The 25,280-nt window shown below is 38.7% G+C and overlaps 1 protein-coding gene across 1 annotated transcript in view; it reads right to left on the reverse strand.

Moving 5' to 3' along the window:
- Positions 1–74: 74 nt before the first annotated feature.
- LOC147018114 (inositol 1,4,5-trisphosphate-gated calcium channel ITPR1-like) overlaps positions 75–25,280 on the reverse strand; it is a 489,954-nt gene continuing 464,748 nt past the window's right edge. The window contains exons 60-61 of the mRNA XM_085900071.1: positions 12,181–12,342; positions 75–1,766 (exon numbers count right to left, since the gene is read on the reverse strand). Coding sequence (XP_085756197.1) covers positions 1,674–1,766; positions 12,181–12,342 — 255 coding nt within the window. The 3' untranslated portion in view covers positions 75–1,673. The remainder of the gene's footprint in view (positions 1,767–12,180; positions 12,343–25,280) is intronic.

The following is a 25,280-nucleotide window of genomic DNA, read 5'->3' on the forward strand; positions in this document are numbered from 1 at the left end:
ATTCTTGGAACAGCCAAACATAATATGATATACCTGGACGACTTGAATAAAGTAAGAATGAAGCTCAGCAACAGTTGCTGGGATACCGATTTATTGTTACAGCTTGTAAACATCAAGGCAAATACATATATAGTTACCCTGGTCAGTTTAACATATAAGAAATGTATTTTGGGAACTGATCTTCCTCTTCCTTCATGTCTTCTGCTGTTCTGTTCCTCATTTGAATGAACCAGAGCATTGTCTGCACTCAATTTGAAATCGTGAGAAAAATGACTGCTATTTGGGTAAGTCGAGCAACATTTATGTTATCGGCTTTGCTCTTCTACCAGCAAGGGGTAAATTTAAATGACACGTCAGCAACATTGCACAACAATCCAGGTTAGTACAGGTGAAAAGTAATGTGTGTAATTATTCCTTGTTCCAGAAAATCAGAAGCACCATGTAAGTACAAAGCACAATTTCTTTAGGAACAAGAACTGAATATGAACCACATGGTTCCATAGCAGCTTGGCTAAGCATCCGACGAACAAGATAAGCTGCCAGCCTGTGAACATATACATATTCAGTGGGTCGTCTGGTTTATGCCGTTATGATGTGACTGTCACTCATCGACTTAAGACATGAGCAGCAAACAACTGGGAGAGTCTTCAGTGGAACACGAAAGCAGTGATTATCAAAAATAATAATAAGATAAGTTCCTGTTCTTCACAATCATCGTCTTTCCATAACCACTATTGGTTGACATTGGAAAGTACAACCATCAACAGTGCAAATCTTGCCTGAGATATGGGAAAGCAATTGTTAGATGAAGATGATGACGATGATTTCCATTGTCTCATGTCTGACATCTTGTGATTCTCACTTGTGTTCTGTTAGCTTCTGCGATCTTGAGCGACAGAGATTCATTAGAATTAGTTCCACAAAATTCCTTGATTTGATCTAACCATCTGCCTCGTGGAAGCCCTTTTCCTCTTTTACTGTCTACTTTACCTAACTTGCATTGTTTTTCTCCAAATTTTACCCATCTCTTTAGAAATGATACATTATATGACACTGTTTTTCTTCTGTTCTAATGCATAATGCAACACCAAAATGGGCCAATTTTAAACATCGCCAGATGTACTATCGAGCGGCTTCTGCTTGCGGTTTTCTGTCGATCCAAGCAGTCATCCATCCAGGAACCTGATGGTCTTCCTTGTCCATGGTTTAATGTACCAAGTGAACTATACAGCTAACATAATATCCCTATTAATAATGATTGTTAATTAAAATTACAACTAAAATACATGCATGCAGGCACAGACCCTCCATAAGGACAAAAAACACACACAGCAAATGAGCATGTCATGAAATGAATCATGTGTCACTCAACTAACGAACCAGCCAATGTGATTATACAAGCAGAAAGGTGAAAATTCACTACACAGGCATGAAGATGCAGTATTGCAACAAACCTGTTATAGTAATGAAAAGATAGATTACCAAATCTGCCTTCGCTAAACGTAGTGTTCAAGGTTGTCCTTGTTAAAAAAACACATTATGAGGCCAATCATATAGTTGGTTCTCACTGGCAGAAATTGTACACCTGGGGTTACAAGTGTGAGTAATAAACTTAGGGCCTTTTTTTCACACATTCTGCTGTTTCTCCTCCCTTTGAGAACAGACGACTCTAGTCACACTGTGGGAAGCCTGCTTGTGTACGGATGAGGTGGAACGGGGGATCTGAGAAGCCCTAAGCGTTCTCTTTGCGTTCGTTGCTCAGTCATCTGCAAGAGGGAACACAATTGAAAATAAATGGTAGATCGACTGCTGGCGACTGAATGATATACCTGCATATCAATATAATTGATTAGCATGTCAGTTGACTGGATTTATGAGTGATAAACTCCCTCTCACAAGCACCAGCAGCACCACCACCACGTGTACGCCAGTCATAAAATAGAGAAACAGATAAATATATCGCCATGCAATACTCTAGGTACTGCACAGTGCCTTCAAAAATATTCACACCCCTTGACTTTTGTCACATTTTGTTGTTACAGCCTGATTTAAAAATGGATTAAAATGAAATAAAATTTGTCACCGATCTACACATAATACCCCATTAATGAGAAAGGGAAAACATGTTTTTGGAAAATTTTACAAATTAATTTAAAATGAAAAGTTGAAATGTCTCATGTCAATAAGTATTCAACCCCCTGAGTCAATACTTTGTAGAAGCACTTTTGGCAGTGATTACAGGTTTGATTTTTCTTGGGTATATCTGTAGAAGCTTTACACATGTGGATTTGGGGATTTTCTCCCATTCTTCCTTGCAGGTTTGTTCATGCTCTGTCAAGTTGGATGGGAAGTGTCTGTGAACAGCAATCAAGTCTTTCCACAGATTCTCAATGGGATTCAAGTCTGGGCTTTGGCTGGGCCACTCAAGGACTTTCACATTCTTGTTCTGAACACATTCCGTGTTGCTTTGGCTGTATGCTTGGGGTCATTGTCCTGTTGGAACATAAATCTTCACCAAAGTCCAAGATCTTTTGCACTCTGAAGCAGGTTCTCTTCAAGGATTTGCCTGTATTTGGCTCCATTCGTTGTTCCCTCTATTCTTACAAGTTTCTCGGTCCCTGCCGATGAAAAGCATCTCCACAGCAGGATGCTGCCACCACCATGCTTCACAATAAGGATGGTGTTAGATGGGTGATGAGCTGTACTCGTTTTTCTATACATAGTACTTTGCATTCAGGCCAAAGAGTTCAATTTCTGTCTCATCAGATCACAGAATCTTTCGCCTCATGCTCTCAGTCTTTGACGTGCCTTTTTACAAACTTCAGGTGTGCTGTCATGTACCTTTTTCTCAGGAGTGGCTTCCATCTGGTTATTCTCGCATAAAGCCTAGATTTGTGAAGTGCTGCAGAAATTGATGTCCTTCCGGCAGGTTCTCCCATCTTCGCCATGGAACTCTGTAGTTCTGTCAAAATGGTCATCGGGTTATTGGTGATGTCCCTGACCAATACCCTTCTTGCCCGGTTGCTCAGTTTGGTTGGACGGCCAGCTTGAGGTAGAGTCTGGGTCATTCCATATCATTTGTTTTCTATGGATGGAGCTCACTGTGCTCTTGGGAACTTTCAACACGCTAGAATTTTTTTATACCCTTCCCAAGATCTATGCTTCCTGACAATTATATCTTGGAGTTCTACAGACAGTTCCTTGGACTTCATGGTGGAGTTTCTGCTCTGACATCCACTTTCAACTGTGGAACGTTATGGAGAAAGGTGTGCTTCTTTCTAAATTATATCCAATCAATTGAATTGGTCACAGGTGGACTCCAATCAAGTTGTGGAGACCTCTCAAGGATGATCAAAGGAAAATGGATGCACCTGAGCTCAATTTGGAGTGTCATTGCAAAGGGGTTGAATATGTATTGAAGCAAGACATTTCAGATTTTCATTTAAAATAAATTTGCAAAATCTTCCCAAAACATGTTTTCACTTTGTCATCAATGGGGTATTATGTGTAGATCAGTGCCAAAATATATATATTTTAAATTTAATCCATTTTAAATTCAAGGGGTGTGAATATTTTCTGAACGCACTGCAGGTATAAAGAATAATGCAAAAATAAAAGAAGAAACTTTAAAACATGAAGATAATAATTGACCCATCATGCCATACTCCATTAATTTGATCTGTCAATGTACTTATCTTCTCCATACTAAAATCCAATTTTTCATCAAAAACTTAATGTAACTTTCAGCAGCCATTCCAGCAAGGTTTCCAGTCCAAATACTAACCAGGCTTGAATCTGTGTGAATTATAAGGTCTGATGAGATAAAGTACATATGCTTAAGACAAGCTTTTTCCAAAGCAATTGGTTATTTTATATGAATCGGGTGTGCTTCAGAAAGGATGTATGGTTTCTCTTTGAGTTTCAAAGCAAAATATATTTGATAACACCCAATTTCTGAGCCATGTTCCATATTAACATGTTTTCTAAATTATTAAGCCAATTTTTTTTCCACCCGTCAAACGACAATTGGCAGCTGTTTACAAATACTAGTGTTTATGCACATCTCCTTGAAACGTCAATAATGCAACATTGTAAAAAATTTTTTTTATTGAAATTCTCCCGAAACAAGGGTGAAAGCGACAAGGTTTTTTTTGGGTTGTATACAGTGTATTGTAGTCGCTAATCACACTGACTCGAACCTGCCGATTCCTGAAGAATTGCCGATATCGGCCAAGCACTAATATATTGTTACGAATTTGGGAATTCGATTGCACACAACATTCAGGTTCCTTTAGTCAGTTATGCCGATAAGTGCTTGTTCTCCAGATAGTTCACCTTCCATTGTTTAATGGGCAGAAATCGATTAAGTGCGCTGTTATTCAATTCAATAGTTAGGGAGCGATCACGAAACAATGGAGACGTCCCTCCCCCTCCTCTGCGAAGAGGAAGAAGAACCCTTCCGTCCTGTGATTCATGACGTCAACAACTCCCTCCCACCCGTGGTTGAGCGGGGGATCACGAGGGCATGAGTCACGCCGGGTGCGGGGGAGGGGGCAGAGAATGATAAGGAGGAGATCCTTTCTTTGTTCGTGTTGGGGAGTGGTCGTTCAGCAGGCCGTCGGGTCCTGTTTAGCTTGGGTTAGGGTTGAGGCTTTCGGAAGCTTTTTGCTTCTGCTGAGTAGTTGTTCAGCAGGCCGTCGGGTCCTGCTTGGCTCGGGAGAGCTTTGGCTGTGGCCTGGCTCGGGAGGAGGCTTTTTGAAGGCTTTCTGCTTTGGTGGTTCAGTGAGCTTCGGCTTCTGCTTGGCTCGGGAGAGCTTTTTGCTTCGAGCTGCTTTGTTTGGAAGAGAGTTGAGCTGGTCGCTCGGCTCGAGCTGCGAGTGGTGGCTTCTTCTTGGTTCGTGGAGCTCTTTGTTCTCCGTTTGGTTCCCGGCTTGGTGCGACTCGTCGACCTCATCTTGGAGGTGGTTCCTCGGGGAAGCGGCGCATCGACGGGAAGGATCGGCGCCTCGTCTCACCAGCACGTGTTGAGAAGCGCGGGAGGATTATCTGGAGCTCGGGAAGGATCGCGGCTCATGGCGATTGGGTCCAGCTCGCTCTCGCTGGAGCCCGGGTCCGAACAACTTGAAGACCACACGAGGTGGAGAGGTTCGAGATAGGTCCTGGGTTTCAGCTCACCTGTCCTCCAAGCTGGAGCCCGTTATTAAAGGCCTCAGCCACCATTTCGTGTGTGTGTGTGTGTGCGTGCGTGCGTGCGTGCGTGCGTGCGTGCGCGCGCGTGCGCGAAATATATGTGTGTGTGCGAACGTGTGTCCGTGGGCCCGTCTAATAAGTAGGAAATTGTTAAGTGCTTTGTGTGCTGTAAATGTTTGCATTGCATTTCGTATAGTCGGTATAGTTCTGCTCTTACGTGCTTCCCTAGTTCCCCATTATTAATAAAAAATACCCCAATTGTTAAATGTTTTCAGCTCGTCACGTCGATTCTTTCATTGACTGAGCATTTCGTGTGTTGGTAGTTAGAAAGCCGTTGGTTTGCCGTAAAAGGGGGACATTTGGACTGACGGTTCTCGGAATTGCGCACGGGACAAGCTGCTTAAGCGGCTTGTTCCGTACGAGTTCTGTTGAGGGTGGAATACCCCGGTAGTTGAATCACGTGGGTATTTAGGTACATTTGAAGATTGGCAATCGACCCTACCCCACGTGGTCTGCCCATTGGCATATTTCGCCTCTTGTACAAGGACCCGTCGACTCGGACTTATTCGGGCGGCGATCTATATTGCGGGCGATCGGTCGGGCCGACTCGACTTGCGGCTCCGTCAGAGCGGTCGGTTGGTGGCCTACGCACTGGCACCCGTAACAATATTGTGTGTGTGTGTATGTATGTGTGTGTGTTTTTTTATTATTGATAAAGTATAACATATTCTCTCTGCTAACTCCCCACCCCACTCCTCTCTTTGTCCCATTCTTGCACCACCCCCTCCTAATACAGCGCATCCTCCCACCCACCATAGGATCGCTCCACCCCTCCTTATACACTCCTCCCACGTCTATATCTATCTCTCTATCTCTCTCTCGCTCTCCAGACGGTGGTTATCTTCAGACGTATCCGGACGGTGGTTATGTCTGGATAGACCCTTCCCTCACAATGCCTTCCCTTACCCTCCCCTCCCACTGCCTTAATTTCCCACTCCCCTCCTGCTGCCTTCCCTGCCCCTACCCCTCCTTCCTCGCTCCCCCACCCCCACTCCCATCTCTCTCAGTTTTGAGGCTATCCCGCCAAACTTTCTGTGAGACCTTTTGGGGGCCCAGTGTTGTCCTTAGGTGGGCGGGAGGTTTCATAGATTTCTTAATACAATTATAATTTTGAGTTTCCACCTGTACGACACTGCTCCCTCTCCACATGTAAACTCATTCAAGGTTTGGCATTCGCTGTTTTGCCATTCACTGCATGTGGAAACATTCGCTGGTTCCATAATATCAAAATACAATTGTCATTTTCAGTTTCCATCCGAATGACGCCGCTTTTTCGCCATCCTTTGGTGGGTGGGAGGTTTCATCAATTTCTCAATGCAATTGTGATATTGAGTTTCCACCCATACTATGCTGCTCCCTCTCTCCATGTAATCTCATTCTCGGGTTCAGCATTAGCAGTTTTTCCATTTACTGCATGTGGAAACATTTGCTGGCTCATTAAATTCCCAATGGAATTGTGATTTTGAGTTTCTACTCGGACGACGCTGCTCCCTTTCCACGTAATCTCATTCTCGGGTTTGGCTTTAGCAGTTTTGCCATTTACTGCACGTGGAAACATTCGCTGGTTCAGTAATATCATCATCTTCATCATCATCAAAGGTGCATTGATTTTACATAGTACTCCTCCCACAGTTTTGTTGCCGGCCCATCAAATTTTCTGTGTAGCTTTTGGGGACTCTGCACATGTCATCAAGTGAATAGGAGTTTTCATAAAATTTCTCAAAACTCTTTTATGCCTCTGCTGGCATTATGTTTTCAGGTTGTACATCCATGCTAATTACCCTCACCGAAGGAGAGGGTATTGTGTGTCCGTTTGTTACTTAGCAAATTTTTTGATTTAGTCTTTTTTTGACAAGTATGTTGATCACCTCTGTTTATTTGGCAAAAAATTATATTTTTTGACTTATGTTGTTCGCCTTCGTTTGTTGGGTCGCCAAATAGGTGATCCTTATTGTCAGTAATTGGGTAGTCAATCTAGTCTACCCTTATTATCAGTATTTCCGTCTATGTTGGGTAGTCGATCCAGTTGAAAAAAAAAAAGTTTTAAAAAAAATTTGAAATTTGTTCTACCCTTATCAGTTTTTCCGTCTGTTTGTTGGGTAGTCAATAAAGTCGAAAAAAATAATTCCAATGTTTTTTTTTTTGATTTGTTCTACCCTTATCAGTATTTAAAATGGCGATTTTGATGAAACTTGGTTGGTAGGTTCATACCATGACCGAGTTGTGTGCAAATGAGAACCATTGCTATGGACACCACTGTTGCCAAGCAACGGGACTTTGAAATTTTTGAAAAATCATAAAAAAATTATTTTTTCAAAAATCGGGCCACGAGCGACTGTGGGCAGTACATTCAGCCCTATTGTCAAAAATTTCCAGCCGGATCCTATGAAAACTGTCGGAGAAGATAGACTTTGAATAAACCCTGGTCGAAAACAATAAAAAAAACGAAGTTTGTTATATCTCAGAGACTGAGTCAGATATACATGAAACTGGTATGGTAGGTTCATGGTATGTCCGAGTTATGTGTGAGAAAGAACCGTTGCTATGGACCGCTCCGTTGCCCAGCAACGGCCAAAAAACCTCTAAATGTGGGGGTATTTTACCGAAAAAACAATCTGCCGCATTAACCGTTGAACCTAGAATCATGAATTTTCTTGTGCTTAATCCTCAGGTCATTGCGCATCGAACGGGCCCATCGCGTCCGGTTCTATTGGGTAGGCGACTACCCATGTCCGCCTACCGGCTTGTCTGTCTGTCTGTCTATTCGGTCCAGTGCTCCGTTAATACAATGGCGATTTCGATGAAACTTGGTTGGTGGGTTCATGGTATCTCCTAGTTATGTGTGAGAAAGAACCGTTGCTATGGACGCTTTTGTTGGCAAGTAACGGCTGAAAAACGACTAAATTCGACTTGATCGACTCCCCATGTCCGCCTCCCGGCTTTTTCTGTCTGTTTGTTACTTGACGAAATCTCCGATTTTGTCAAGCATGTTGGTTTGTTTTGTTTGTGTGTACGTCTCGCTCTACAGGTCGCATTTCTTGTCGGATTGTCATGGAACTTCACCAATGGACTTTATTGGCCACCAGAATAGAACCCTATAATTTTTGGTATGTCAAGGTCAGGAAAAATTCCTGAAAATCCGTATCTTTTAGCATGGGCCGATTTTCAAAAATTCATGTCTCCGCCAAATCTTAACGGATTCCTTTCAGATTTGAAACACGGACGTCGGAGGGGAGTATCTTTGAATGGATTAAAAATTGGTCACATCCGTTGCGGATTACGGAGGTGACAGGTATTTTAATTTAATGTTTTTGTTTTTTTTTCTTTGTTTTCCTGAAAAACTATGTTTAACCCCAAAAATACCTATTATCGCTCAATATCCTTGATGGTACGCGATCTTGTTGAATTTCGTCAAATCCTGGCCCTATGGGCCATTTTTAGCTCACCTGTTCGAAGAACAGAGAGCTATAGCGATACCCCTGGCGTGAGCGTGAGCGTGAGCGTGAGCGTGAGCGTGAAAATGTTAATTTTTTTTGTATTACGGAAAACTCCTCAACGGATTTCGACGACACTTGGTGGGGGGGGGGGGTTAGGTATCGTCCAAGGATCATAGCATTAGATTTTGGACTTGGTCCCCCCCCAAAAAAAATTTAGAGAATTTTTTTTTTTGCATTTCTACATGTTTTAAGTGATTTCCAAGCCCCCCAAAAATTGAGAGAATTTTTTTTTTTGCATTTCTACATGTTTTAAGTGATTTCCAACGCCCCCCCCCCAAAAAAAATTAAGAAAATTTTTTTTTTTTTGCATTTCTACATGTTTTAAGTGATTTCCAAAAAATTGTTAGCGAATTATAAAAAATATTAATTATTAGACTCGTCTTTTAAAAATGATAAATGTATAAACAGGTGAGCATTGGGTGGCTTTGACACCAACTCTGGTTATTTGGATGTTTGTTCGTTTGTCATCAGCATAATTGGTAGTAAACGTGGGCAGATTTTGACCAAACTCGGGTGGTAGGTACATCTTATGACATAGTGCTTTGGAAATTGTGATTGTTGCTAGGGACGCTTTGGTTCCCCAGCAACAACCGAAAAACCTTCAAAATCGGTACCGTTCACGCGAAATCAATTCCGAAAGCCATTATCCCACGTAGGGTTATGAAATTTGGCATGAATGATCTGCAGGTGATGCTCTATCAAATATATTCCGATTTTTGTGATATATGGAATACTATACCCACAGAGCCCCCTACAATTAGGGTATGTGTGAAAATTGAAGCCCCCCTTGCGACCAGGTGAGTGCATCGATACGAATGAAACTTTGCAGGTTCATGGTACTCAATGAGTACTACAACTTTGCCTCAGGACATATTGACCGATTTCGCTTCGGTCAGGGGTCAAAGGTCAATTAGTGCAAAAATCGATAATATACGAGAGCTGGAGATGCCTTCGCGCCAAATGCTACTCCTCCTCGGGTTATGGTCGGATGGTCATGAAAATTCACACGAATCATCTGGAATGCATTGTGCACAAACGATTTAGCCGGATTTTCAATTTATATCTTTGTTCACCCACAGCCTCCTCGAACTTTGGGGATTTCCGATATCAAACCGCATTTTTGGTATTTTTCATTCAAATTGATACCCAGTAATTATCAGGCAGGACATGGAACTCTATGAGATTTGGTATGCATAACCTTTTTTTTTCTATAACTTATAGTTTCCAAATGGTAACCCTCTCAACTTGGGTGTCCGAGGTCCATTGAGCATTCCCGCTGAAAATTCAAAGTACACTAGCTCCAAGATGGTTGAACCGAATCGAATGAATCTTTACATGCTTATAGACCGTAATGAGAACTACAACTTTGCTCATTTGCAACATGACCTATCTTGAGTAGGTCAGGGGTCAAAGGTCAAGAAGTGCATTTTTCGGGTGAAATTACCATTCAAGGCACCCTTGCTCCTACATGGGTTAACCGATACGAATGAAAGTTCATAGGTACAGAGTACTGAATGGGTACTGCAACTTTGCTTCAGGACATATTGACCTATCTCGGCTAAGTCAGGGGTCAAAAGTCAATGAGTGCATTGTTCGGGCAAAATGACCATTCAAAGCCCCCTTGCTCATACACGAGTTAACTGATTCGATTGCAATTTCATAAGTACTTAGTACTAGATTAACTCGGATCAGGGGTCAAAGGTCATCGGATTCTCAGCGACCCATGGCCGCCTACCGGCTTGTTTGTACGCACACAACTTTCGTGTTTTTCTCTGCAACTGCTTGTCAGATTGAGACAAAATTTACACCATAGGTGCAACTACTCATGAAGAATGTTTTAATGATAATTATGATGTCGTAGGTCATGTTGTATGGCAACCATGTTGGAAAAATGGAAACACTTTGGACTTCAATTTCTGAAACCACACCAAGGAAAAAATTGAAACTTTGCAAACATCAAGTACTTCTCATGGGGAATAACAATGATTTTTTAAAATGATGTCAAAGGTGTCTTTGTTATGATGTCATCATTGCATATGTAGAACGCTAAATTTGATCAGTATGAACATTTTTGAGGGTCATGTAGGGATAAGATGGTCCACAGAAAAAACATTTATGACGTCATTGATCATGTGATTCGGCATCCATATACATACGTATGTTCTAAAAACCTTTAAAAAATCTTCTCTAAAGTGGGTGAACTGATCGAGATGAAACTTTACATATATGACCGCCTATTCATGAGGAAGAAAAGATTCACACACATGACATCATCGGTCACATTGTTTGACAGCCATATTGGATTTACCCGAAACCTATAAAAAATAATTTTCTCCAGAACGGCTGGACAGATTGAGGAGAAACTTCACACAAATGTTCACCAATCCTTGCGTGTACAATTTTGTTCAGGAATAATTGAAAGGTCACATGGTTTGGCATCCATATTGTATTGAAGAAAATATTAAATAATGTTTTCTCTGGAACCAATTAATCAATCAACGTGAAACTTCACGATTATTATCAAGTAGTGATGTGGAATATATGTTTTAAATTTGAACTTGATTGGACACATGGTCTGGCAGCCAGAATTATAAAAAAAATTTATCTGGGGTTTTTTGATTTTTTTTCTATTTTGATTTTTAAAAATAAGGTTCACTGAGCTGTGCCTGAAAGGATTTAAGGGTAGAGGAGTAGCAGCTGAAATGCGAATCCTATCCAGGTTCCTTCTGATGACTTTATATTTGTTTTTTGCTTGTTTGGGTTCCTTCTGATGACTCCAATGCAGGACTGTACCTATTTGGTCTTCCATTTGATTGGAATTGAATTTATTTGATTCCCATTCTGAATTCAATTGAATAATAATTAAAAATGTCATGGGTCAGGGTCAGGTGTCCAATCAAAGCAGGGTTGCATCAAAGCGGGACGTCTTGGTACCCGGTCATCACGACCAGCAGTTATAAAGTGGCAGTTCTAATCATGTCTTATTAATTACATAACACACCAATAGACAAATGCCACGCAAAATACACCACACATAACTGCACAAACACCACACAAAACAATTCCTGGCAAGGGTCTGCAATCTCTGATTGCTGTTGTTCTTGTTAATTTTGCCATTGCGCTGGAGATAGCTTACCTACACTTCGGAAAGACACCATGAGATCATTAACATCCAAGAACGAATGCCGGCAGACAGGCCTCCTAGTTTAACGTCCATCTGAGGGACGGCATACAGATTGATTAATCACCCTACTTGCGAGACACCAAGATGATGGGTTCTATCTGGGCTGAGATTCAAGCCCAGGAAAGAGAGCTCAGATGGGAGTGTGCGTACCTCAAGGCCATCCTGCCAGTCCAATGTGTGTTAAGACAAAACAAAAGAGAATGGAGACAAAGCAAAACAAACAAAGAAAAAAAAATCCAGCATTCTCACCTTCTCTCGTAAATCAGTGAGCTGCGTAGAAAGCTGAGAGATGAGTCGCATTGTTCCCTCCAACTTTTCCTGGAGGCCACGTACCTCGTTCTGCTCAGCCTCACCCTCCCCGCTCATCAACGACATTGCACGCATCCGTGGAAACCACTCTAAGTTGTGCTCCTACAGACACATGGGATAGCATTTTTGAAATACTCATCACATTAATTTTTCAGAGTATAGGAACAAAGTCTTGTTGGGATATTTACCTTGTTTTTTTTGTTAACCTCCGCCATCGAAGATGGACGGAGGTTACTGTTTTCACCCCTTTCTGTTTGTTTGTTTGTGAACAGTATTACGGAAAAACTCCTGGACGGATTTCGACGAAACTTGGTGGGGGGATTAGGTATGGTCCAAGGATCATGCTATGAGATTTTGGACTTGGTCCAAAGTCCAATATGGCCGCTATGGCGGCCATTTTGAAAAAATATTAGAATTTTTGTTTTTGCATTTCTACATGTTTTAAGTGATTTCCAACCCCAAAAAAAATTGTTAGAGAAAAAAAAACAAAATTTAGCAACTTTTTTCAAAAAAATTTCGATTTTATTTGAAAAATATTTGAATTTTTTTTGCATTTCTACATGTTTTAAGTGATTTCCAACCCCAAAAAAATTTGCGAGAGGAAAAAAAACAAACATTTTGCAACTTTTTTTTTCAAAAAAATTTCGATTTTTTTTTATTTTATTTTTATTTTTTTATTTTTTTGTTTGGCATTTCTGCATGCGCGTCGATCTAGTTTAATTTATTCAATCGTGGTTCAGTAGAGTCTGATCCGTTTTGACCTACAATGAATCGGATATCAGGTTCACTTAAGTGACCCAACAGTGTTGGCGGCAGAGGTTTTGCACTCTACCGAGTGCTCCCCCTCGAGTTAACCTCCACCATCTAAGATGGACGGAGGTTACTGTTTTCACCCCTTTCTGTTTGTTTGTTTGTTTGTTTGTTTGTGAACAGTATTACGGAAAAACTCCTGGACGGATTTCGACGAAACTTGGTGGGGGGATTAGGTATGGTTCAAGGATCATGCCATGAGATTTGGGACTTGGTCCAAAGTCCAATATGGCCGCTATGGCGGCCATTTTGAAAAAATATTTGAATTTTTGTTTTTGCATTTCTACATGTTTTAAGTGATTTCCAACCAAAAAAAAAAAAATTGTTAGAGGAAAAAAAAAAACAAAATTTAGCAACTTTTTTCAAATAAATTTCGATTTTATTTGAAAAATATTTGAATTTTTTTTTTTGCATTTCTACATGTTTTAAGTGATTTCCAACCCCAAAAAAATTTGCGAGAGGAAAAAAACAAAAACATTTTGCAACTTTTTTTTCAAAAAAATTTATATATATATATATATATATTTTTTGGCATTTCTGCATGCATGTCGATCTAGTTTAATTGATTCAATCGTGGTTCAGTAGAGTCTGATCTGTTTTGACCTACAATGAATAGGATATCAGGTTCACTTAAGTGACACAGCAATGTTGGCGGCAGAGGTTTTGCACTCGACCGAGTGCTCCCCCTCGAGTTAACCTCCACCATCTAAGATGGACGGAGGTTACTGTTTTCACCCCTTTCTGTTTGTTTGTTTGTGAACAGTATTACGGAAAAACTCCTGGACGGATTTCGACAAAACTTGGTGGGGGGATTAGGTATGGTCCAAGGATTAGGTATGGTCCATGAGATTTTGGACTTGGACCAAAGTCCAATATGGCCGCTATGGCGGCCATTTTGAAAAAATATTTGAATTTTTGTTTTTGCATTTCTACATGTTTTAAGTGATTTCCAACCCAAAAAAAATTGTTAGAGAAAAAAAAACAAAATTTAGCAACTTTTTTCAAAAAAATTTCGATTTTATTTGAAAAATATTTGAATTTTTTTTGCATTTCTACATGTTTTAAGTGATTTCCAACCCCAAAAAAATTGCGAGGAAAAAAAAAACATTTTGTAACTTTTTTTTCAAAAAAATTTCGATTTTTTTTTATTTTTTTTTATTTTTTTGGCATTTCTGCATGCGCGTCGATCTAGTTTAATTTATTCAATCGTGGTTCAGTAGAGTCTGATCCGTTTTGACCTACAATGAATAGGAAATCAGGTTCACTTAAGTGACCCAGCAGTGTTGGCGGCAGAGGTTTTGCACTCTACCGAGTGCTCCCCCTCGAGTTAACCTCCACCATCTAAGATGGACAGAGGTTACTGTTTTCACCCCTGTCTGTTTGTTTGTTTGTTTGTGAACAGTATTACGGAAAAAAACTCCTCGACGGATTTCGACGAAACTTGGTGGGGGGGTTAGGTATGGTCCAAGGATCATGCCATTAGATTTTGGACTTGGTCTCAAAAAATTTTTTTTTCAAAAAAATTTCGATTTTATTTGAAAAATATTTGAATTTTTTTTGCATTTCTACACGTTTTAAGTGATTTCCAACCCCCCCAAAAAATTTGTTAGAAAAAAACCAACAAATTTTGCAACTTTTTTTCAAAAAAAATTTCGAATTTTTTTTTTCAAAAAAATTTCGAATTTGTTTTTTCAAAAAAATTTCGAATTTTTTTTTTCTTTGGTATTTCTACATGTGCGTCGATCTAGTTTAGTTTATTCAATCATGGTTCAGTAGATTCTGATCCGTTTTGACCTACACTGAATAGGATGTCAGGTTCACTTAAGTGACCCAGCAGTATTGGCAGCGGAGGTTTTGCATTCAACCAAGTGCTCCCCCTCTAGTGAACCTCCGCCATCGAAGATGGATGGAGGTTACTGTTTTCACCCCTTTCTGTTTGTTTGTTTGTTTGTTTATGAACAGTATTACGGAAAAACTCCTTGACGGATTTCGACGAAACTTGGTGGGGGGGGCAGGGTGAGGTCTGGTCCAAGGATCATGCCATTAGATTTTGGACTTGGTCCAAAATCCAATATGGTCGCTATGGTGGCCAATTTGAAAAAATATTTGATTTTTTTTTCATTTCTACATGTTTTAAGTGATTTCCAACCCCCCCCCCCAAAAAAAATTGTTAGAGAAAAATTTTTTTTTGCAACTTTTTTCAACAAAATTTCGATTTTTTTTTTTTGCATTTCTACATGTTATAAGTGATTTCCAACAAAAAATATGCCCAAATTATAATTGCGGCTGATTTTGGAACTTCAGGTGGATATACCCACGTAAAATCAATTTGTCTCAAGGAATCTAGTTATGATGAATGAATTGAGTATGTAAAAGGGAAAGTTGCAAACTATAACTCTGAGCACTGTTGACGTCAAATTGAATGAATAGGATATCAGGTTCACTTGAGTGACCTAGTAGTATTGGCGGCAGAGGTTTTGCACTCTACCGAGTGCTCCCCCTCTAGTTTGTTATGTTTTCACCCCTGTGTCTTTGTTTGTCTGTGTTTGATTGTGAGCAGTATATCTCAAAAAGCTATGGATGGATTTGATCGAAACTTGGTGGATAGGTTGCGTGTGTGACAAGGACAAATTGATTCAATTTAGGTGAAGATCTGGATCTGGATCCAATAATTTTTAAAGTTGTTTCATATGCAGCTTGTGGCTGCGAGTTGCATCATTTTTATGGAAGTGTGGCTGTACCACTGACATAGTGCCCGTTACCAGTAAGCTGGAACTCATTTTGCCAATCTCGGAAGGATGACAGGCTGAGTCAACCCACCTGGTGTTATTTCAATGGTTTGACATGGGCGAAACCATGAAATGACATTTGAAAAATATTGTTACGACCACGGGTATCGAGTGTATTATGAGGGGGTTAATCCTCATTTCTCCTCGGAAGAACCGGACCTGGGGCCACTGCTCGCAATTAACTTTGTGATGTGGTGGGTTGCTTAACAACCACGAATGCCAACCAGTTAACCAGGAGTTTCAGTGTCCATCTAATTTGCCGTTTAACTAGAGGTCACGTGGCCTCCTGACCAGGAGTCCCACTTTTTTATAATCCCACTGTCACCAACTTGGCAATGTACCAATCTTATCTTGATTAGATCTTAAGTAATGCGACCGAACGTTTACCGTTGGTGCACGCCGACTATGACAGGTTAATTAGCTTGGGAATTATAATCTCCCAGTCTATCTCGGTTCAGACAATGCTGGATCAATGGAAGGAAATGACAATCACAGACAGGTTGAAACGTCAACAAGGAATTTATTATGAAGAAAAATAAATAAACTGAAGGACTTTATATTTCCTTTTCGATTAAATGGAAGAATTCAAATCAATCAACAAAATAACCTCAAATAAATAAAGAATTCAACAAGCACTTATATAAAAATGTACAAAGAGCAGATGCTTATCACAATGCCTTACTGAACAAATAAACACGAGACATGGGTACCCATCAAATCATTCAGGGGGAAAATAAATCTGTTCTCGGCTTACCAAGGCAGAAGTCTGCATGCGTCGATTAAAATAAACCAAAATGTGTGAATGTGCTTTGGTCTACCTCCCCAAATGACCTCTCCACAGCCCAGCTCATTTCCGTTGACAGCGCATTGCCTCGTTGTGCATCCACTTGCAAACAGGCTTGGACACCAATCGACATCACATCTCCCCCCAGGAACCAGGAATGCCAAGAACCAGGTACGCCAAGAACCAGGTACTGAGCAGAACCAGCAGGAACAGTCCCACTGTCACCAACTGCCATTGCTGCTGTCCCCAACTGTCAGGAGCTGTTACCTGTCAGCAGGATCTCTCACCAACCGCCAGCAGGATCTCTCACCAACCGCCAGCAGGATCTCTCACCAACCGCCAGCAAGATCTCTCACCAACCGCCAGCAGGATCTCTCACCAACCGCCAGCAGGATCTCTCACCAACCGCCAGCAGGATCTCTCACCAACTGCTAATAAGGCAGTCCTGTTGTCCTTTTATGGGCGACCAGTGTGGGCGGAGTCTCAGGCACGTCTTCAGCCAAAGCCAGCTTGCCAATTGGCACATCGCTGCATGTGACCTCCAACTGTCAATTCTCGCGGTCATTCTCTACTGACCATCAAACGAGATAAAACTCCCAATTATCACAGGCCTGGCTTACGACACCATGTTCGGAGCACTGGACGAACGCCAGAAAGCAGCCATTTGCCAGAACAACCGAGCGAAAACATGAAGCGCTCGCAAAATGTCAACAGACAATTATCACCTCTTTCTTCAGTCCGATACGAATAAGAGCCAGTTAGCATCCATAGAGCTGCTGAACGGGGTGTCAAACATTGATAGAAAAAGGTGGATGTCAAACGTCGAAGGAAAAAAGGTGTGTCTTGAGGAAATTATTCGAGACCACAGCCATGTTTGACCGTCAGAATGTGCTGTCCAGAAAAAGCTTGCGGTGTATTAATGACTCAAATGTCCTGTAAGTCCAATGTGAAAATGATAACCAAAATAAATTGTGTATTTCCAAGCCAATGTGTCTTGATGGAAAGAGAGTAGAATGAGTCTCCTTTGGGCTAACGGCTATCTCTCGCATGCACGAATGGTGAATATCGCTCATGCGGAAATGAAAACCGATATAAAATCATACGTCATGAACGTGTCGTAAAGGGGAAAAGGTTATCCCATAAGAAAGAAAGAGAACCTGTTCTCTACCCTTCTCCAATGCATCAGAGTTAGAATCCCACCAGACAGGGGATGGGTCTATTATGAACATGCATTTATGGAAATAACTGTCTGATGACCTGAATGTTGAGTGCATTACTCGGATTGGATTCTGAAATCCACAACAATATGTTCTTGTTACAAGCAAGCATCCACCATAGTTTGTTGGGGTACAGGGTGCTGCATTTTGATGAGGATTTTTTTCTCAGATTTTGGATTTTGACAGATTTTTCCAAAATGCGCATAGATTATCTCTTTTCCCTGAAATGCGTAATTTCAAATAATAACGAAATAAAAATATCATTCTTCAAAATATTCCCTACGAGCAAATACCACCCATCACTTTGCTGATGGGAATACAAAAGGAGGGAGGGAGAAAAAGAGGAGGGAGGGAGAGGGTTGGGGAGAGAGGAGCGAGGGGGGTGTGGGATCGAGGAGGGGTGGGGGAAGGGAAGACCATGTGAGGTGAGAGGAAGGGAAGGCAGATGTGCGTTGGAGCGTTAATTACCACCCGGACATGTCCAGAGACAAACACCACTTGGACACGTCCGGAGACGAACTATCATCCAGACATAACCACCGTCCGGATATGTCCAGAGACAGAGAGAGCGGGAGAGAAGGGGGAGAGGGGAGAGTGAGAGAGGCATGGGAGGAGGGTGCTGCACTGTACTGGAAAGGGGGGGGACAGAGAGTTATGCTTTTTGTAACACACACACACACACACACACACACACACACACACACACACACACACACACACACACACACACACACACACACACACACACACACACACACACACACACACACACACACACGTACGTACAGATATTTTCACTATTTTATTAGTTACCCGAGCAAATTATACCTTATTTTGAAGCTTATGACATTGGCGTTACAATATATCGAAAATATTTGAGACTCCTGCTAAATTTGAGTTAGCCATGGGTCAAAGGTCATGTGACCCCCAAACTATATAGTTTTTGAGTATTTTTACACTAAACACCCACAAAAATATATTTACACAACAGAAATGCCCCCAAAACATGAATTTTATCACGACACATCGCTGGGCAGTTCATCATCCTTCATCTTCATTAATCATCACCATCATTCTTCATCATTCATCATCAACATCATAATTCATCATTCTTCATCATTCATCATCATAATCATTAATCATCATTCATCATACATCTTCATCATTCATCATACATCATCATCCTTCATCATCATTAATCATCACCATCATTCATCATCAATCTTCAATCTTCATCATTCATCATCATTCATTCATCAATCATCTTCATCATTCATCCTTCATCTTCATCATTCAAAATCATTAATCATTACCATCATTCGTCATTCATCTTCATCATCATCATTCTTCATTCATCATCATCATCCATCATTCTTCAATCATTGATCATCATCATTCTTCATCATCCTTCAATCATCATCACTCGTCATTCATCATCAGCATTCATCTTCATCATCATCATTCTTCAATCATCATCTTCAATCATCATTAATCTTCATCATTCATCTTCATCAATCATCATCTTCTTCATCATCATCCTTCTTCATCCTTCATCTTCATCAATCACTCATCATTCTTCCTTCATCATCATCATTCTTCATCCATCATTCATCATCATTATTCTTCATCCTTCATCATCATTAATCATCACCATCATTCATCATCAACATCACACATCATCAATCATCTTCCTCATCACCATCATCATAATCATCATCATTCATCATCCTTCATCAATCATCCATCATTCATCTTCATCATCAATCATCATTCATCACTCAATCATATTCATCATTCATCATCATCATCATAATCATCATCATCCTTCATCGTCATTCTTCATTCATCAATCATCTTCAGCAATCATCCATCAATCATCTTCATCAATCATTCATCATCATCATTCGTCACTCAATCATCTTCATCATCATCATTCGTCACTCAATCATCGTCATCATTCATCATCCTTCATCATCATTCTTCATTCATCAATCATCCATCATTCATCTTCATCATCATTCATGCTTCATAAATCATCTTCATCATCATCATCATTCATCACTCAATCATCTTCATCATTCATCAATCCATCATCATTGTTCATCATCATCATTCTTCATCATTCATCATACATCATCATGCTTCATCTTCATCATTCATCAATCCATCATCATTCTTCATCATCATAATCATCATGCTTCATCATGCATCATCATCATCATCAATCAACTTAATCATCTTAATCATCATTCATCATCATTCTTCATCATTCATCTTCCTCATCATCCTTCATCATCATTCTAAAATCTTCAATCAATCATCTTCTTCATCATCTTTCATCAATCATCTTCTTCATCCTCATTCATCATCATTCATAAATCATTATCCATCATTAATCATCATTCATCATCATCATCCTTCTTCATCATCATTCATTCATCAATCATCATCCTTCATCATCTTCATCATCATAATCATTAATCATCATCATTCTTTATCTTCATCATTCATCATCATCATTATTCATCTTCATCATCATTCATCAATCAATCAATCATCTTCATCAATCATCTTTATCATCTTCATCAATCTTCATAATCATTCATTCATCAACATCATACATCATCATTCCTCAATCTTCATTAATCATCACCATCATTCATCATCCTTCATCCATCATCCTTCATCATCATTCATTATTCTTCATCATCATTCATCATCATCCTTCTTCTTCATCATCATCATCATCACCATCCTTCATCATCATTCTTTTTCCATCATCATCATCATTCTTCAATCATCATTCATCATCCTTCTTCATCATCTTTATCATTCATCATCATCATTCTTCCTTCATCATTCATCATACATCATCATCCATCATCATTCTTCAATCATCATCCATCATATTCATCATTCTTCATCTTCTTAATCATCATTATTCTTCATTATTCATCATAAATCATCATTAATCATCACCATCATTCATCATACATCATCAATCATCTTCATCATCATTCCTCAATCATTATCCATCATTCATCAATCATCTTTATCATCATTCAATCATCTTGATCATCATTAATCATCACCATCATTCATCATCAATCAATCATCATCCTCATCCTTCTTCATCATTCATCTTCATCATTCTTCATCATGCATTCATCAATCATCTTTATCATTAATCTTCATCATTCATCATTCTCTCCATCATTCATCTTCATCATCGTCATTCCTCATCTTCCATCATCATCGTCATTATCATCATCATCCATCATTCATCTTCATCAATCTTCATCATAACCATCATTCATCATCATCATCATCCATCATTCATCCATCATCTTCATCATCCTTCATCAATCATGTTCATTATCATTCTACATTCATTCATCAATCTTCATTATTCAATCAATCATCATTCATCCTTCATCGATCAATGATTCATCATCATCATTCTTCCTTCATCATCTTCGTCATTCATCATACATCATCATCCATCATCATTCTTCAATCATCATCCATCATATTCATCATTCTTCATCTTCTTAATCATCATTATTCTTCATTATTCATCATAAATCATCATTAATCATCACCATCATTCATCATACATCATCAATCATCTTCATCATAATTCTTCAATCATCTTCATCATCAAAATCATTCTTCATCATCATCATCATTCTTCATCATCATCATTCTTCTTCATCATTCATTATTCATCATCATGCATTCTTCAATCATCTTCATCATCATGCATTCATCAATCATCTTTCTCATTCATCATCCATCATTCATCAATCAATCATCTTCATCATCCATCATCATAATCATTAATCATCATCAATCATCATCATAATTCGTCATTCATCAGCATTCATCCTTCATCATCATTCTTCATTCATCATTCATTCATCATCGATTCATCAATCATCTTCATCATTTATCAATCATTATCCATCATCTTCATCATACATCATCATCATTCTTCAATCATCTTCATCAATCATCATTCATCCTTCATCAATCATCTTCTTCATCATTCATTCATCAATCATCTTCATCAATCATTATCCATTATCCATCATCCATCATACATCATCATCATTCTTCAATCATCTTCATCATTCATTCATCAATCATCTTCATCATTCATCTTCATTCATCAATCATTCATCATTAATCCATCATCAAAATCATTCTTCATCATCATCATTCTTCATCATCATCATCATTCTTCATCATTCATCATGCATTCTTCAATCATCTTCATCATCATCATGCATTCATCAATCATCTTTCTCATTCATCATCCATCATTCATCAATCAATCATCTTCATCATCCATCATCATAATCATTAATCATCATCAATCATCATCATCATTCGTCATTCATCAGCATTCATCCTTCATCATCATTCTTCATTCATCATTCATTCATCATACATCTTCATCATTCATCTTTATCATCATTGTCATTCCTCATCATCTTCATCATTATTCATCTTCATCATCATCATTTATATTCATCAATCATCATTCATCTTCATCATCTTCGTCATTCATCATACATCATCATCCTTCATCTTCAATCTTCATTAATCATCACCATCATTCATCATTCTTCATTCATCATCCTTCATCATCTTCATCATTATTCATCATCATACATCACCATCCATCAATCATCTTCATCATTCATCATAATCATTCTTCAATCATCTTAATCATTCATCATCATCCTTCTTCATCATTCATCATCATCCTTCAGCATCATTCTTCATTCATCAATCATCTTCCTCATCATCCTTCATCATCATTCTACATTCATTCATCAATCATCATCATTCTTCAATCAATCATCTTCTTCATCTTCTTCATCATCATTCATAAATCATTATCCATCATTAATCATCATCCTTCTTCATCATCTTCATCATCCTTTATCATCATTCATTCATCAATCATCTTCATCATCCATCATCATAATCATTAATAATCATCATTCATCATTCTTCAATCATCCATCATCATTCAACTTCATCAATCATCAATCATCTTTATCAATCATCTTGATCATCATTCATCATCCTTCATCATCACCATCATTCATCATCATCCATCATCCTTCATCATTCTTCAATCATCATCATCATTCTTCAATCATCATCATCATCCTTCTTCATCCTTCATCATTCATCAATCATCTTCATCAATCAATCATCTTCATCATCATAATCATTAATCATCATCATTCTTCAATCATCATCATCAGCATTCATCATCATTCTTTATCTTCATCTTCCATCATTCATTATTCATCTTCATTTTTCATCTTCATCATCCATCATTATTCATCTTCATCATCATTCATCTTCATCAATCAATCATCATCATTCATTCATCAACATCATACATCATCATTCCTCAATCTTCATCATCCTTCATCTTCATTAATCATCACCATCATTCATCATCCTTCATCCATCATTCTTCATCATCATTCATCATCACCATCATTCTTCATCCATCATCCTTTATCATTATTCAATCATCTTCATCAATCATCCTTCAGCATCATTCTTCATTCATTCATCCTTCTTCATCATTCATCATCAATCATCACCATCATTCATCATCATCATCCTTCTTCATCCTTCATCATTCATCAATCAATCATCTTCATCATTCATCATCATTCTTTATCTTCCATCATCATTCATTCATTATTCATCTTCATCATCATTCATCTTCATCAATCAATCTTCATCATTCATTCATCGACATCATACATCATCATTCCTCAATCTTCACCATCCTTCATCCATCATCATAATCATTAATCATCACCATCATTCTTCATCAATCATCATCATTCGTCATTCATCATCAGCATTCATCTCCATCATCATCCATCATTAATCATCATCATTCTTCAATCATCTTCATCATCATCCTTCTTCATCATCAATCATCTTAATCATCATTCATCATTCTTCATTCATTCAATCATTCATCCTTCTTCATCATCTTCATCAATCATCTTCCTCATCATCATCATTCTACATTCATCATTCATAAATCATTATCCATCATTCATCATCATTCATTCATTCATCAATCATCTTCATCCTTCAGCGTCATTCTTCATTCATCATTCATCATCTTCATCAATCATCTTCCTCATCATCCTTCATCAATCATCTTCTTCATCATCATTCATAAATCATTATCCATCATTAATCATCACCATCATTCATCATCATCCTTCAATCATCATTCATCAATCATCTTCATCATCATTATTCTTCATCATTCATCATACGTCATCATCATTAATCATCATACGACGTCATCATTCATCATCACCATCATCAATCATTCATCATCCTTCATCATTCAATCATCTTCATCATTCATCATACATCATCATCCTTCATCATTCATTCAATCATCTTCATCATTCTTCATCATCCATCATCATCATCATTCTTCATTTTTCATCATTCATCATCATTCTTTATCTTGATCTTCCATCATTCATCATCGTCATTATTCATCTTCATTTTTCATCTTCATCATCATCCATCATTCATCATTATTCATCTTCATCATCATTCACATATCTTCATCAATCAATCATCATACATCATCATTCCTCAATCTTCATCATCCTTCATCTTCATTAATCATCATTCTTCATCATACATCATCATCCTTCATCCATAATCATTAATCATCACCATCATTCATCATTACCATCATCATCCATCATCCTTCATCAATCATTCTTCATAATCATCATTCATCATCATTAATCATCATTCATCATCTCCATCAGCATTCATCTTCATCATCCATCATTCATCATCATGCATTCATCAATCATCTTCATCATTCTTCATCATTCTTCAATCATCATCATTCGTCCTTCATCATTCGTCCTTCATCATTCATTCATCATTCTCTCCATCATTCCTCATCTTCCATCATTCTTCATCATCTTCATTATTCATCTTCATCTTCATCTTTCATCATCGTCATTATTCATCATCATCCATCATCCATCATTCATCATTATTCATCTTCATCATCTTCGTCATTCATCATACATCATCATCCATCTTCATTAATCACCATCATTCATCAAACATCATCATCCTTCATCTTCTTCATCCATCATCATCATCATCATACATCATCACCATCATTCATCATCAACATCATACATCATCATTCATGACCATTCATCTTCATGATCATCCATCATTCATCATCATAAATCATCTTAATCATCTTCATCATTCATCCTTCTTCTTCATCATTCATCTTCTTCATCATCATTCATCATCCATCATTAATCATCACCATCATTCTTCAATCATCTTCATCATCATCCTTCATCATTCATCATCATCATTCTTCAATCATCT

This window comes from Eptatretus burgeri, chromosome 10, assembly GCF_056783735.1.
Source record: "Eptatretus burgeri isolate ZD-2024b chromosome 10, Ebu_testis_v1, whole genome shotgun sequence".
In the NCBI taxonomy this organism is placed as follows: domain Eukaryota; kingdom Metazoa; phylum Chordata; class Myxini; order Myxiniformes; family Myxinidae; genus Eptatretus; species Eptatretus burgeri.